This window comes from Diachasmimorpha longicaudata, chromosome 3 (assembly GCF_034640455.1).
Source record: "Diachasmimorpha longicaudata isolate KC_UGA_2023 chromosome 3, iyDiaLong2, whole genome shotgun sequence".
Classification (NCBI taxonomy): Eukaryota; Metazoa; Arthropoda; class Insecta; order Hymenoptera; family Braconidae; genus Diachasmimorpha; species Diachasmimorpha longicaudata.
The window spans coordinates 11011930-11026481 of record NC_087227.1 but is presented as its reverse complement, the minus strand read 5'-3'; the positions used below and the strand labels follow the sequence as shown (position 1 = coordinate 11026481).

The 14552-nt window shown below is 37.0% G+C and overlaps 3 protein-coding genes across 4 annotated transcripts in view; all 3 read right to left on the bottom strand.

Moving 5' to 3' along the window:
• Positions 1–264: 264 nt before the first annotated feature.
• On the bottom strand, positions 265–3921 carry LOC135160981 (protein phosphatase PTC7 homolog). 2 transcript variants are annotated; one of them, XM_064118196.1, is made up of 5 exons: positions 3313–3921; positions 1880–2059; positions 1313–1511; positions 952–1208; positions 265–820 (listed from the first exon to the last, which is right to left on the bottom strand). In XM_064118196.1, the coding sequence occupies exons 1-5, from the start codon at positions 3533–3535 to the stop codon at positions 771–773; spliced, it is 909 nt and encodes a 302-aa protein (XP_063974266.1). In that variant the 5' UTR covers positions 3536–3921; the 3' UTR covers positions 265–770. The 2 variants fall into 2 exon arrangements, with proteins under 2 accessions (XP_063974266.1, XP_063974267.1); XM_064118197.1 differs by lacking the exon at positions 3313–3921 and adding an exon at positions 2374–3032.
• Positions 3922–4360: 439 nt separating this feature from the next.
• Positions 4361–6702, bottom strand: LOC135160980 (ester hydrolase C11orf54 homolog). Its single transcript, XM_064118194.1, has 5 exons — positions 6395–6702; positions 6213–6311; positions 5281–5468; positions 4910–5168; positions 4361–4823 (listed from the first exon to the last, which is right to left on the bottom strand). Exons 1-5 carry the CDS (start codon positions 6483–6485, stop codon positions 4483–4485), a joined length of 978 nt encoding a protein of 325 aa, XP_063974264.1. The 5' UTR covers positions 6486–6702; the 3' UTR covers positions 4361–4482.
• A 1296-nt stretch (positions 6703–7998) lies between these two features.
• LOC135160979 (probable G-protein coupled receptor Mth-like 1) overlaps positions 7999–14552 on the bottom strand; it is a 42474-nt gene continuing 35920 nt past the window's right edge. The window contains exons 6-7 of the mRNA XM_064118193.1: positions 12483–12621; positions 7999–11332 (exon numbers count right to left, since the gene is read on the bottom strand). Coding sequence (XP_063974263.1) covers positions 10999–11332; positions 12483–12621 — 473 coding nt within the window. The 3' untranslated portion in view covers positions 7999–10998. The remainder of the gene's footprint in view (positions 11333–12482; positions 12622–14552) is intronic.

Sequence of the window (14552 nt, the reverse complement as noted above, 5' to 3'; positions counted from 1 at the left end):
TTTCAACTATTTTCCATTGCTAGATAAATATTCAGAGCTTTTTGAAAGCCTGTGCATCCTCTGTTTTTTTTTTGAGGCAGTGTGTGTGAGCTTTATGGATTTTGATTAATCATTTCAACTTGTTTTTTCGGGTTGTCTAATTTTCTTTCATCAGGAGAATATGGTCTTAGGAGTGGTTGAAGGGAGGGAGTATTTAGTTTTTAAAGATTGTTGAAAGACAATCGAACTCAACATTAATGTTAGTTAAAGATAAACGTAGACGAATGAAATTTTCTCAAGTAATTTTTTCAATTTTTTCCTCGTGATAAAAATATTACAAATTACAGAAATTTCGCACACGAGAATAAAAACAAATTTTCACTGGTTTCATTTTTACACAAATCAAAGTATACACTTTTAGCTTTTATTAACTACTCCAGTTACTAGTTTTGATCAAGACAAAAAAAGATAAAATGTATAAATAAACTGAACACAAAATTTTATACACAACAACCAAAAAATATACAAAAAGAAATTGATGAAAATGAATGTCTCAACGATGGGGATGAGAGTTTGTTAAATTTCATTCAAAGTTTTCATCTTGAGAGAATTTTTTACAGTTTCAGATCTTTTGCATGTTGATCAGAACTAGATCGCCGCGAAAGAAAAAAATATTTATTCCAGTTGATGTATGAAATGAACAATGAAGTATAATACAATGATGAATGGCTGTGAAGGCGGGGAAATAATAATTAACGGATAATTATCTATTGTACAGGCTTCCAAGCTTATTAAATGGCCACTGTGGCTAGGAGCACCGTGATGTCATCTGGTTTTCCACCTGTAATTGAATGAAAAACGAATGTTCAATTTTGTAAGTGGTTGACTTAGTTGATTGAAAAAGTTTCAATTTTCTCAGGTGAGCGAGGGTTCTGGGTAACAGAAAAAAATTTCCATTTATGTAATTATTACCAATAGCATCAATCCCATTTTCTCTAGCACTCTGTGCAAATGGTGACATGAAGGCTCCATCAAAAGCCAGACTACGTGCCATCCAAGCAATCGTATTAGCCACCCCTTGGATTTTTGTTGGATCTCTCTCGCCCTCAACTTTTCTCATCTCCGTGACTAGTAACTGATCAGGAACATTATCAAAAACACCATCAGTTGCAAGCAGTATCACATCACCATCCTCAACGCCAAAGCTCGAGGTATCAGCAGATTCAGGACTAGAAAATCAAGGAAGCTCATAATTAGTTTTACAGCTTCTTCTTCTCAGAACGGAAAGTGCTCAACTACATCCCATTTTTATTACAAATGGCTGATGATTTACCTGTCACTTAAAACATGTCCCGAGTGTCCTGGTGGTGGCAAAGAAAGTTGAAAAGGAGTATTGAAATAATGCTGTTGCTCGGAGGAACGATGAACAACTTCTCCTTTTCTTACAATAACAAATCCACTGTCACCAATATTTGCAGCATAAATGCTGCTGGTTTCTTTGTTCAACACGATTACACAAGCCGTGCTGCTGCCTATACGAAGGAAAATCAACTTTATCATGTTCATAATTCTCTTGAGAAATGTCCAAGAACAAATTCAGCTCTCTGGGTTCAATACAGCGTTACTTGAAAAAAATCTATTATTATTATTCTTGACTGTTTTAGCAACATAGCTCCAACAAAAGAGATGGAGAGAGATTTACAACGTGGTGTTGACGAGCTGACCAGAATGTCTGATGTAATATGTTTTATTTTTTGTTTTGAAAACATGAAAAAAATAGTCTATCGAACAAAACGGGCTAAAAGTAGCTGGAATCAAAAATGTTTTGTGGGAGTCACAATAGTTGCAGGCATAGAATGACTTTTATATAAATTTTGGTATAAATAAATTATTTTCCTACCTAAAATTGGTTGCTTATTCTCTAACAGTTCGTAGTAACTTCGTGCTAATAACCCAGCTGGTTGTGATGGTACAAAGCGACCCATCGAGACCAGACGTTCGCAGGTTCTCATTAAGAAGCTTGAAAATTCGCCTGGATCAATGCCATAGTGTCTCCATCCGCCAACGCCATCAGCAACGCCTGAGGATTGAAATATTGTTTAAATTATCATTATGATCTGTACAAAAATTTAAAGAGACTGAAAAGAATGTTTCCAATCTATTATTTCCTCAGCTTTTTGTATCCTGGAAGCGTCTGGAAACTTGTAATTGTTTTCAAAAATAGATTATATATAACAGAGGTTTTATATAATAAGGTAAAAGTTTTCAGGGCGAATTCATCGGTTCCAGTTCGCGAGATATCCAAATAATCAATAATCGTGATAATGTTATTAACCGTATCATCTCAATTTCATTATCAATTAACTCGAGGTATCAATGAATGAGTCAAGATACCTTTCGAGCCTTCAGTTGCATTACATAAGCGAGTATGTAGTAAAACGCGAAAACATTCAGGCACCTCAATAAGATCAATAAAATACCAACTGAGACAATGTAACACATGAATATATCTCGATCGCATTCACCGAATGTAAAATTAGCCTCTCTCAGGTCCCGAGGTACTGACTGTTCCTGGCAAAATGCCTATTTACTTAAACTCGTGCCATGTGTTATGTCACCTAATTTTTTAAACGAAAAAAAAATACTAGGTCAATAATTCACCAATCTCCCTCCACTCTGAAGTCACTAGTGTTTCCACTGCGCGGTCCAAAGTGCAGAATCTGTCAAGTGGTTAACATTAAGGGCCTTAAAACAAACACAAGATCCATGAGAGATTCACGATGATTAATAGAATTGATTCCAAACGAGAAGAACCGATAAATTATTATATTTGAACTTCAGGAAATTCACTCGTCTTTGAGAAAATTAACAGAATAGCATTTCTCACGTCATTATTGAATCCGGGTGCCCCTTGTTATCATATATTGTTGAATATTAAAGTATTGTCAGACTAAGTAACTTCACAAGAGAACTCAGTCAATAAATTTCACAGGTTCTCCCTAACAAAAAAAGGCAAGACATGTTTCAAAACAAACGTCATCTTGTCCAAATTAATAGCTATTTAGATGAGAGTATGATAGTTAATAAAACATTGGATTATCTCGAGAAGCACCCACTTTGTTAACAAAAAATGTCAGCGATATTTTTCGTCCCAAAGTCGCATTACCATGATCAATGTCAACTCATAATTTTCCCTAAAGTCTTACGTTTCCAGTTTAAATCAATCAGTATCATTTTAGGATTAGCTTTGGGCATAGTTGTTCCACGAGAGATCATACAAGGACAACAGGCCAAATAAAAATGTGAAAAATGAATGATAGAATAAATCTTTACCGATCACTTCGACAGCTTTGAATTTAGCACTGAACCACGCATCATCACCAAATTGTCCCCTACGTATTCTGCCACGGCCAAAGTCCTTTGGGAAGCCACAGACAGCTGATACTAGTGATACCTCACGTTTCTTTAATGCTGGATCTGCAGTTGACGTATAATTCGTTATTCCACTCCATATAGCCCGTGATATCAGTCTCCCAGTCCAATAAATCGATTGCATCTTCTCCTATGATGTTTTACTGTCACTTCTATTACACAGTAATTATAATCCTGACGGCCCCATGACGATCGAGAAATTCTGATTAGTTTTTCCTATTAGTTTTGTTACTGGGGAAACGAATGCTTGGGGAAAGCCGAAGAGAAATGACGAATTTTGGAGATCATCCTTGGGCTCAGGATTGGATGGAAAATCGAGGTTACACTGAATGGTTGGAATTTTGAGGTTATTGGAGGTGGCTTAAGTGGATGGGGATGGAGTAATTGTTTAATAGGTATTTCCAGGGTGTGCGTGAGGTGTTACAGTAATTTTGGGGAACACATCACATGCGAAAGTCTAAAGAGCACTAATAGTCACATGCGGACAGCTCCCTGGCGCACATTCGTATGTAGATAGCCCACAGATAATTGCTTCTCCCAAAATTAACTAATTCTATCGTTTGTATTAGGTTTGTACTGGTTTGTATTGAGCTTAAAATATTTGATTAGTTCTGCATTGATTTTTAAATAAATAAATAAAGATCTAACGAGAGTAGCGAAATCTGGGCGCCACCGGCGGAACCCTAGTGCTTACCGGGTATCGGCATGTAGCGCTCTTTGTGTGACTCAAGCTAAGGCGTTCTGTTGGTGACCTACAGAAACAGTTGTGTAAATAACCCTATATTATCGATGAAGTCGAATGCGATGTCAAGTTATCGACAACGGTATTGCTGACTGAACTTCCCAAGGCGGTTTCCAATTGTGTAATCATTCTCCATCAGAATTTAGAATAATGGTTGTGACAGCGGATTTAGTATTACATATTAAAAAAAACATTTTCGCAGTTACGTGCTGTTATAACAGAATATATTGAGAACATTTAAAAATCAAAAACAAATAATGTCCATTTATAGAAAAATCCTGCTTCAGGTACTCAGCTTTCCTTGGTTCATGACAATATCGTCAAAAATCTTAGTCTTTTCCAAAACTTAGAGGAACTGTCGGCTGATCAATTCTATACAGTGACTCAGCTACGCTAAAATAGCCTAAATATTCCACAATGTCTGGAGTTGTATCGATGTGGTAATGACCACCTTCACCGTGATGACTGAAACTGTGAAAATGCTGAACGCGAAGATCAAGGTCGGTTTCTGCCGAGACAAAAGTCCCAACTGCAACCAGAGGAGCCGACATGTCATAAAACTTCAACCAATTGTTTAGGGCGTTCTCTGTTGTCAAGGGAACAGCGGAGAAATCTCGCATCACGTGTTGCTTAACTTTCCCTTGTTTCAGGAGGAAAGTTCCCCCTAATCCTGAAAAATTTCTCCGTGTACAGTCCATGTTCAGCGGTTAATATTTGGATCGCTTCTTTCATAAGATTTTATAAACAAGATCTTACCAACAAGTTTGTCTTTGTAATGAGCCTCAAGGGCTCTCTGCATCGTAGCAATGAAGTCCAATTTTCCAGTTCTCTTTTTCGCATGAACTTTCAATACCTTCTCTGGTTTTCCTTCACTGACATAGAGATTCGCCAATAGAGCGAACCTTGTATCGTCACCTAGGCCCTCCTCAAGAATGCACTCTTCGTTGGGCCCAACCCAAGATACTCGGGTCTCATTTTTAATGTCGTTGGGAGACACGACAACGTTCATCATCATCTAGATAGTTTCATTTTGGAGAAATCGATTTATTAATCAAAGGCATAAGAATTCATGAATAGGGTTTATTTGGTGATAGACTTCTTGAGATCATCTCTCTTCTTGAACTCACTTCACAATTCCTGGAGAGTCTCGGCCATGGTCCAGCTCCAGCGCCAATGACAAGTAGCTTCTTCTCCTGTTTTCCATCATCGATGCGATTTAAAATTGATTTCAAATCATAAACTTTGTCTCGTTGGACAGTTGGAAGTAAAAACGAAGGTCCCCCCACCTCGAAAATTTTTTTTGAACCTCCAAGACCTTGAACACGAGTATCAAGTTCATTACATGCACAAAAATACATTTTCAAAGGATAGAAAAATTGGTTTCGATAGTTAAATTTGCCAAAGAAGGTTTTTTCATGTTGCTATTTACTTTTCCTCGTCCGGGGAGGGTCACCGGCCCTTCCAAAAAGTTCAAATTACTACCGAAAAATATCGCTCATGACCAGCTCCACAGAGACTTTTACTTGGGCGTGTGATACCCTGAAATATATCTTTAGAGGATCAAAAATTAATTAGTTATCAAGCTACAAATTCTCGACTGCGATTGAGAGCCATTTAACAGCAGAGAAAGAGGACAAGCTACTCAAGTTTAAGCTTCGTCAGCTGAATCGTACATTCAAGGTGAAATTGTGTGGCCCCTGGGAGTATTCGTTTACAAATATTAAAAATATTGAGTAATTTATATTAAACAGGGTGTGTCAATTGTACGGAAATTTCCCACCGAGAATGTGGTAAATAAATCACTCGACTCCTATCATTTTCAAGATATGAGTTATTGTACCTCTGACACATTAAAATTAGCTTTTTCTCATTCTAAGAGATAACGATATCCGAAAGGTTATCGGTCACACTTCCACTGCATTTTCTGATTCAACCAATACTCTTTCCCCCTCGCCACCCCTAATCCTTCATCCCGCTAAAATTTGAATAGTTGATAAGGTCATCACTCAGAATGGCATTTTCACTTTTTATATTTTTCCCTTATCATTAAAATTGTCACCTGGAGCAGCGAGTGTAAACGGTTGCTGGGTCAAGTCCGGACAGTCGACAACCTCCACGATGACTTCGTTAAAGTTTTCAGCCAACGCTGGTGTGACAACTGCGTTCGAAAAACACAAAGTACGTTAACGTATTGATAAATAATCTTCTAAAAAATCACTGTTAACCTCAACAATACGTAACCATTCTTGATTTCCTGCAGTGAAGGTATATGAAGTTGTCGCTGAGATATTTTCAAGGATTCCGATGATAATGAACTCGCAGCAGTAGCCATTTTTTTAAATTAACATAAAAAAATATTCTTAGAAATTCAAGTCCTCGTATTTTGATCACCGAGAATAGTTCCCCAACGTTGTACGATGTTCTAGGACTTGTCACTTTATATAGATATGTAGGACATTAAGAGAGCGTCTCTAATGCTTTACGGAGCGGCAAACAACTGTTAAATAGTACAAGCGAATGTCAATATCTTATCGCTTCCGTTGGAAGATGTGGCCTTGCGGTTTTCCTTTCAATCTGATGAAAGTATTTCATTGAGGTAAATATTCGCACCTGTCTGTTTTTTAAAATAAATCACTGAGCTACTCAGTGCTTGAAAAACATTTGAAAAGTGGAAATTTTATTTGTTTGAAAATCATTCGCTTCTGCTACCGAAGATCAATTTTAGGTCATTGGAAAAATACTTTATAATACTTTCGATATTTCTTTGTGAGCAACTGATTGATTCCACTAGCGCTCGTGGATGGAGAAGTCAATGGCTGCAAATGTAGTAATTCCCGAGTAACTTGTGAATTATCAGGGAATCGAGTTGTTCAAATTTTGGTAAAATATCGACTGCAACGTTTCAAGGCAGCAATCGATAAAGACGAAATTATTGCAGCGCCAGGAATCTACGTATTTTTATGTTTGTTTCTATTTTTTATAGTCATTGTTAAGTGTTTTTCGCGAAGCAGGTCTTCCGCCATTCGAAGGGACAATTTAATTGCGAATATTTCTACTGTAAACATCGGTTTATCGAGTTGGTCCCTCACGAAAAAAAAATCTCCCAAAATCTCTAATAATCAAAAGCCATGGATGCACAACACAAAAAACTTTAGATGCATGGAAACCGTTACCTTGGATGCATGGTAATTACCACATAGCGTGTGTCTAGACACTGCCCTTTTTAAGCGCCCCAACCTGCTGAAAAATACCCGGTCACTTCCGAGGGGATGAGGATTATTGGTTTATTACCAATGCCTCATATAAACCAGTAACATTAGAATTCACGTATTCCACGTCAAAGGGTTTTCCTGTCCTTCACGCCTATAGTATTTTGCATATAAAAATCCAATTTAATTTTTTTCAAGTTTTTTTAGTGAAGTTCTCGATACTCACACAAAATTCCTGAAATATTTTGCTGCAACAAAAGATGAGCCGAAAACGATTGCCATCGTCGGTCCGACCCATTTTTCCCTTCGAATTATCTTGACTGGCCTCTCTCCCTCTCTCTCTCTTTGTCACCTTATGTCTGTCAGTTGGGGGTACATAATGCATTCCTCATTGCACTCACTAACACATACATCCACTACTTCTCTGTCGCGGGTACAATTGATTCCCAGGGTGAGTACATAATAAATTAGGATGTGAGCAAACTGAAAAACAAATTCTAACATTTAGCAAAATGATTTGTTTATTCTACCGCTGTTTGCTACATCGACTCACCATTTTCACTATGTTCACTATGCTTGTTGTATCTTTGAGGGGATTTCCACACCCACACACACACATATCAAATATGTATTGAATTTGTTGTACTGAGTACTTTATTAAATCGTTAGTACAATAGAAATACTGTCACAATACAGAATCGAGGAATGACGTATACAAATTTTCTAGCATTCTCCCATCCAGTAATAAAACGTAATCTGGCCGGATCCTACTTGTGTTAATACTATCATTACAATTTAAACTTTATCCTCACGGATTTCCATTATGTATTTCCATTCATTTACCTTTCAAGGACAATTGCATCAGCCCCCGTTAGCTAGATTCTCAGTTAATCTATGAAATACCTTTAAAGAATCCGGATATTTCAAGCAAGTAAATAGTTGTACATGTGCACACAATTTGTGATCAGTACAATGGGATTGTTGAATAATATATATGTTAACACTTTGCGATGAGTTTTTAAAATCAGTAATCCACGGATATGGAATACCGGTGACGTTACCCAGGTGATTAAAATGGCCAAGAGGGCTTGATGCAATCGAATCTTTCTACAATTATCATCCATTACTTAATGCGCTTTTATTTCTGCTTTGAGTATAGGTACCTATTTTGTTGTATACGTATAAAAGCCTCCTGAATACCATCCTTCCTACCGTTGTCATCTTATAGAAACAAAAACATCGCAAAAAATTTCTTTCAACAGTTTTTCTTATTTGCAACAAACAAGTGCAAATACGTTTATACTAATATGTATACTGGCAAACTATCTTAATTAAATACGTAAAACAGAAGATTGACTGCATCAAAATAAATACTTATTGAAATAATGTTTAATTTTAGACTGAAAATTAAATAATGAATTAATAATACTTGTTCCATCGACGATTATTCAAGTAATGAATTTGTAAAAATGAGATTTTTATTTACATAATGAGAATAAGCTTCGATAAAGCAAAGAACAAATTTATTTTCCTGCGTAATAAAGAATTCTTGAGAAATGGATGTGTTCCAATAATTTTATCACAATTTATTCGACTCGACAGGAACTGAGGATCATCCAATGTTATATTTTCAATGATAAATCAGGATGTTAACAATTCTTTACTTAAATCAAGGAGCTGGTTAAAAAATTTTAAGAGTGAAATATGCATTACGAAAAACATTTTTTGTCAAGAAATTTTGTACTCGTTCCAAAGACTAGGATTTTTTTTTATGGCATGAAATCGATTTCTCAAATGAAGTAAAATTGAATGAATTCATTTAATAAGATTTTAACGTCATTTCAAAAATATATTAATGCAAAAATCGTATGAATTCATTGGAGAACTCGTTTATTACATGACCCGATGGCCCTCATCTATTGGACAAGTAGACAAATTCTTGGCGGATAATTTTTTGCTTAGTGTTCGATACCGTGTGTTGAGGAGTGAATTTAAGTTGATGGGCAGTCGTTGGCCGATGAGGACCTACCGCGCGATACGGTCGCCCTACTTAAGGGGTTAATTAATTTAACATCGCGGACAGGGACCTAGACATGTAGAGGAGACAGGACGAAGATACACTCATTTCATCGTATACGAGGAGTAAAAGTCCCTCTTAAATTTGATCTGCCCTAAAGTTGCTCTTTCAAGATGGCATAGTATAAACCACCTACTCGAATAGTTAATTTCAGATGTGATTTTCATCACTCATATGCATAGTAATCATTCACCTAAGTGTGAAGAGGCTAATTTACGCCTTCGAATCGCATGTACATGGAAAAAATCAGTACATCTTGTACTGTAACGCTCTACATTTTACATCAGTTTTATGGAGATCGTCGAGTGATACTTAGCTCATGTTTATTGTAACTATCTTTGTACTATCTCTGTATTTTCCGCTGTTTCAGAATTCCAAAACAAGATGATTTTCATTTGAACCTATCATCGACGATCATCACCAATTATTTTAAATAAAAACTGTCAAAGTTTCAGAACAGACATTTCAGAATATTATTTTAACTGGAAATTCTCTTTCATAAAATAAAAGATAAGCCACTATTTATTCCGTAGAGTAGGGGCTTGAAATCGCATGTAGCCTCATCTCATAGGAGTGCAGTAAAGTGGCTTTACCCTGGCATTTCTGCCACCAATCAGTTAGCCGAATAGTAAGACATATTGCGATCTGTGCTCTAAATAATTCATATTAATCCAGTGAATATCAGTTATGTTTGAATGGATTTATCGCAGATCAGATGTTACAAGCTCATGATCTATTTCAGAGCGTTCCAAATATCGTTATTCATTAAATTCACAATCTTTTAAATAGTTTTTCAAACGTTTTTGAACAGAGGAAACGTTTGGGAGAGGGGGGGGGGCATGGCTTTGAAATCAAAAGATGAGGAAACATGACAAATCCCCAACTTCTTTTTAATAAAATAATTTATGTCTCCTCATTCTACCCTATCAAAAATCACATATTAAATAGTTAAACTCTACAGGTATAAAAATTGAGAATTAATTCATATTGTCTTACAAGGGATTACCAACTGATCTTCTCCTTCTTCCTTTCTTCTCGCTGTGCAACTCACCCGGTAAAATTTTTATTCACAATTGAATTTACCATCAGGTAAAAACATACCAAATCACAAAGGCATTTTCTGAAGGCATTTGTCATTTATTCTTCTCTTACCTTAATTTCGCATTACTTTTTCACCATCTCTTTCCTTATATTGTCATGAATTGTCTTTGTGCTCTCGCTTTGACACTCAACTTTGTTCAATACTGCCTCATTTTTTGTAATTGCAAATAAAAAACATTTTTGTTTTATGAAAATGTGTACTTTCCAAGAGACTCTTCGCTTCTCTATCCGTATCTACTATTTAAAAAATCGTATAAAAGAGGAAAGAGCTATTTGAATTTGATCGGAGTCAATGAAAAATAAATTATTGTCATACGGATGCGTTTCTTTGGATCAATATGTAAATTACTGTTTCGTCCTCGTATGTCCATGGGAAGGACTGAGGACTCCCCTGAAACGTATGAATATGGAAAAAAAAAATTCTTTGTTGGAAAAAAAAATACTATTTTTTATCCGACCTAACAGATGGTCTCCAACGGTGCAGTCTTGGTACTTGGATTTTGCGTCACGCTGTCTCCCATGCTTGGCATTCCGTGACTAGTAGTACTGAGTCCGTTACCCTGTCTTCCGGCATTAGTACGTGGATTTCTACTGAATAGCCTCTTAAGACCAGCACGTACCTGTGGCTGCCATCCAACGACAATAAAGATAAACAACCCTTGGAGTGCGTTAATAAGATCAGTGAAATACCACATGTAATCTGGACCACCGACAGCCCATGAGATGACATCAGCTATCCATGTCACGCCCATTACAAATACGAGTTTCAGGCAAACACGCCCAAGTGCAGCTCTGAAATGACAAATAATTACTTGTAAATGAATTACCGTGTCATTATTGTTTATGTGACGGAATGCCCCTATTATAGAAATGCCTAAAACCTATCCTGGCCTGTCAATCCAGCAGTGGGTAAGATCCACAGTCACTACATCCAGATTTACTCTACACAAATTGAAATTTTCTTCGTACCGTGTTTGAAATACGTTAGATAAACCACTTTATCTCCGTATTGACAGTTCACAAATAGAATTAAAATAAGAAGACAGAGGAAGAAATATAAATTGAAAGATGAAAATATTTTTATCGTTTAGCCTTGGTACGTAAAAATGACGACGACTCGTGGAAAAGAACGAAATAAGATGAATTGTTGTAAAAAAAAAGGCCTGAACCCTACTGTGAAATTGGAATAAAGTGCAAGGAAGCGAAACTGTTGGTACGTGTGTCTGAAACGTCTTCGCGGGTGGAAAGGCGAAAGACAGATTTCCACTTGGCAGCTCATGAAATCGAAGGAGCAAGCAAACTGGCATGGGAGAAGAAATATAAAAAAATAAAATAAAGGAAAATACTATGATTTCTTATCCTCTTCTGTGTGGGCAAGCAGTTACGTCGCGGAAATTCTTACGATTGGAAAGAAGAGGTGCCTAATGGAATTGACGCTCAGCAACTAAAGCAGAAAATCTTTCCGCAAGTGGAAAAACATGTCTACTATTTTTTTTTCTACGATTACAGACTGTCCTCAAATCCATCTTACATATCACGAAGGTATCTGGTGCCGTTATTTGAAAAAGAGATGCTCAACGCAATTTGTTCTCTGGCATTTTGCCGAGGAGTTATTGCTCAATAAAGTAAAAATGTCCTGCACATTTCTTTCTTTTCGAAAAATTCATATTCTATCCCACTTGTCGTGAGAGAGTAAAAATAATGGTAATTTCGGTGCATGATCCCCATAATGATTGAGACACGTGTCTTATGGCACGTGTATGAATCATTGTAGATGTGAGATTGGGGGTAGTGGGTGTGTCTGCCCCAAACCTACACCTTTCCTTTAATAAATCGAAAATTGCTGGAACTACTTGTTTTCAGAACTAATGAATCAACTTTTATGGCTCAGTGATTTTGTATGCACGTCTTATGTTATGAAAATATCTAACTGGATCGTTACCTTTCAGTTGTACTTTTGACAAACTCCCCTTTCCACAATCCGCAAGTTAATTCTCGTGCCGTTGCTATGAAGAACATGACGTTTATGGCAAGTAGTACCCCTATTGGTCCATGAAAATATGCCAATATTTCGGTGTCACCTGCAAACAAAGAAGAGACGTTAGCATCTTATGTGGCAATTAATTTTTCTTCCCCATAATTTATTAGGGGAGCATAAATCTTAATATCATTCCGTATAAATACATTTAATTTCAAAAAATTGGTATGGAATTCAGTGATACCACGTAGATCAATTTTTGCAGATTGAAATCATCGAAACGAATGATACGATATCTAAATTTAAATCCTCGTCAAGACCTCAGGGATTTTTCACCGCGGATTCAATAATAAACGTATTCGCACCACGTTCTTGAATATGGCTCAATGAATACCTCCCGATTTATCTATTTCCCCGGGGTTTCGTGAGCCGGATATCATGGCCGGTTATTTTAGACAATAATAATCCGGCATGTTACCAGATACCTACAATCAATAGATTACGATGATTATTGCCCTGCCTTAACAAATTCCCGGTAACATTGCGATTCCCAAAGTTCACATCGAGGAGGAATTTTTTACTCGAAACAATAACCACTGCATCTCGTAAATAAAATAAAATAAAATAAATTAAACTAAATTACCACTTGAATTGTTTTTTTCGCCTTATATACGTAAAGTCAATTTGAGCGCATGGACTGGGGTTTCAGTTCCTTTATGATAACATCAGAGACGCAGTAAAAGATAACCGGATCGCCAGCGGAAAGCCCTGACGCTTATGCTTATCTAGGATTAAGTTGTCGATATCGTCATTGAGGAGGGTTCAATGTTATCATTAGCCAAGTGAGGACCCCTATTTTCGATAACCAATTTGGCAATTTTTCCAGAAATCTTTCTTGGGTAAACCCGAGATAGCAATTGGAGCAAATTGGAAGTTATTATTCTTGATACCCTGTGTCCCAGTTGAATGACTACAGATAAATATCTTCTAAGGAGAGTAATTAATCCAAAGAACTGATTTAATCGACGACCGCATTTTTCCACTCAATTGTAGACCTCACAACTTATTTTCATTTCTGATATTTTTTTTTGTTGCCCTCCTGTAAGGGTGCTTAGCCACCCCCGGTTGCATGGCACATCCCAGATAACGTCTCGCTTTCATTCGATAAAAGATAGATATCTGGAGATTGAATGATTTGATTTTTTGGAAATTCGACTTTCTGACTGGTCCACACATTGACTCTCGGCATGCTTGCATAACGAGATGGGTTAGTTTATTTATGGGTTTGTTTGTGGTCTCACTGCTTTTTCTCCGTCCCTCCCATTCTTTTTAAAACAGCAGGAAAAGCCCACCCTTCCTGCACTATCCATTGCTCATGGCAGATTGCTGCTATATCATCTCTCTCCCTGTTCTCCACCCTCATTCTATTTTCAGTGAACTGGACAAAAATGGTTGAGGGTTAAACATCGCATATTCATGAAAAATGTTATCTTAAATGGTGAATAACAATCTCCACATTCATTGATAAACGACGTTGACCAAGTTCTGGAGCCTTTGGAGGTGTCATGAGGAGACTCTAGCTCACAGATGCTTTTGCCATTAGTGTTTGACCAACAAGAACACCTTTTGGCCAATTATTTTCCTTTCCAGTGATACCAGACAAAAAAAATCACTTAAAAAAAATTTGAAGCGTTTTCCGGATATACTTTTGCAATTTGAAATCTATAAGACCTGAGAGGCTGTGAATTTCCATTAGGCACCAGAAGTTTGTGATCTATAATGCTTCTTCGTTCCCGCCTTGTTGATAGTTTCACGTTTGGACCATCAGGTTGTTGGACAAAATGCCATCCCCAACCCTCCCCAACTTCTCTGCACTCAGTATCGGGATTTTCCCCGGCGATGGGAGAAAGTAAAGGGAGAGGGGGGACGGGGAGGGAGAGTAAAGGTGAGGAGGAGGGTTAGTCGTTTAGTTTTTGGCGTAATGCCAACAATAGCTGTTTCGGCCAGTGGCACTGGTTATATCTCACTTCCCAT

What these genes read in the sequence shown, in the direction of transcription:
- LOC135160981 (XM_064118196.1), bottom strand. Translation starts at nt 3,535, where the DNA reads ATGCAATCGATTTATTGGACTGGGAGACTGATATCACGGGCTATATGG. An exon ending in CAAAGCTGTCGAAGTGATCG is followed by an intron (nt 2,060 to 3,312) that starts GTAAAGATTTAT and finishes TTCAATCCTCAG; the next exon opens with GCGTTGCTGATGGCGTTGGC. An exon ending in GGACATGTTTTAAGTGACAG is followed by an intron (nt 1,209 to 1,312) that starts GTAAATCATCAG and finishes TTGATTTTCTAG; the next exon opens with TCCTGAATCTGCTGATACCT.
- LOC135160980 (XM_064118194.1), bottom strand. Translation starts at nt 6,485, where the DNA reads ATGGCTACTGCTGCGAGTTCATTATCATCGGAATCCTTGAAAATATCT. An exon ending in ACTGCAGGAAATCAAGAATG is followed by an intron (nt 6,312 to 6,394) that starts GTTACGTATTGT and finishes TTTCGAACGCAG; the next exon opens with TTGTCACACCAGCGTTGGCT. An exon ending in TTACAAAGACAAACTTGTTG is followed by an intron (nt 4,824 to 4,909) that starts GTAAGATCTTGT and finishes GAAATTTTTCAG; the next exon opens with GATTAGGGGGAACTTTCCTC.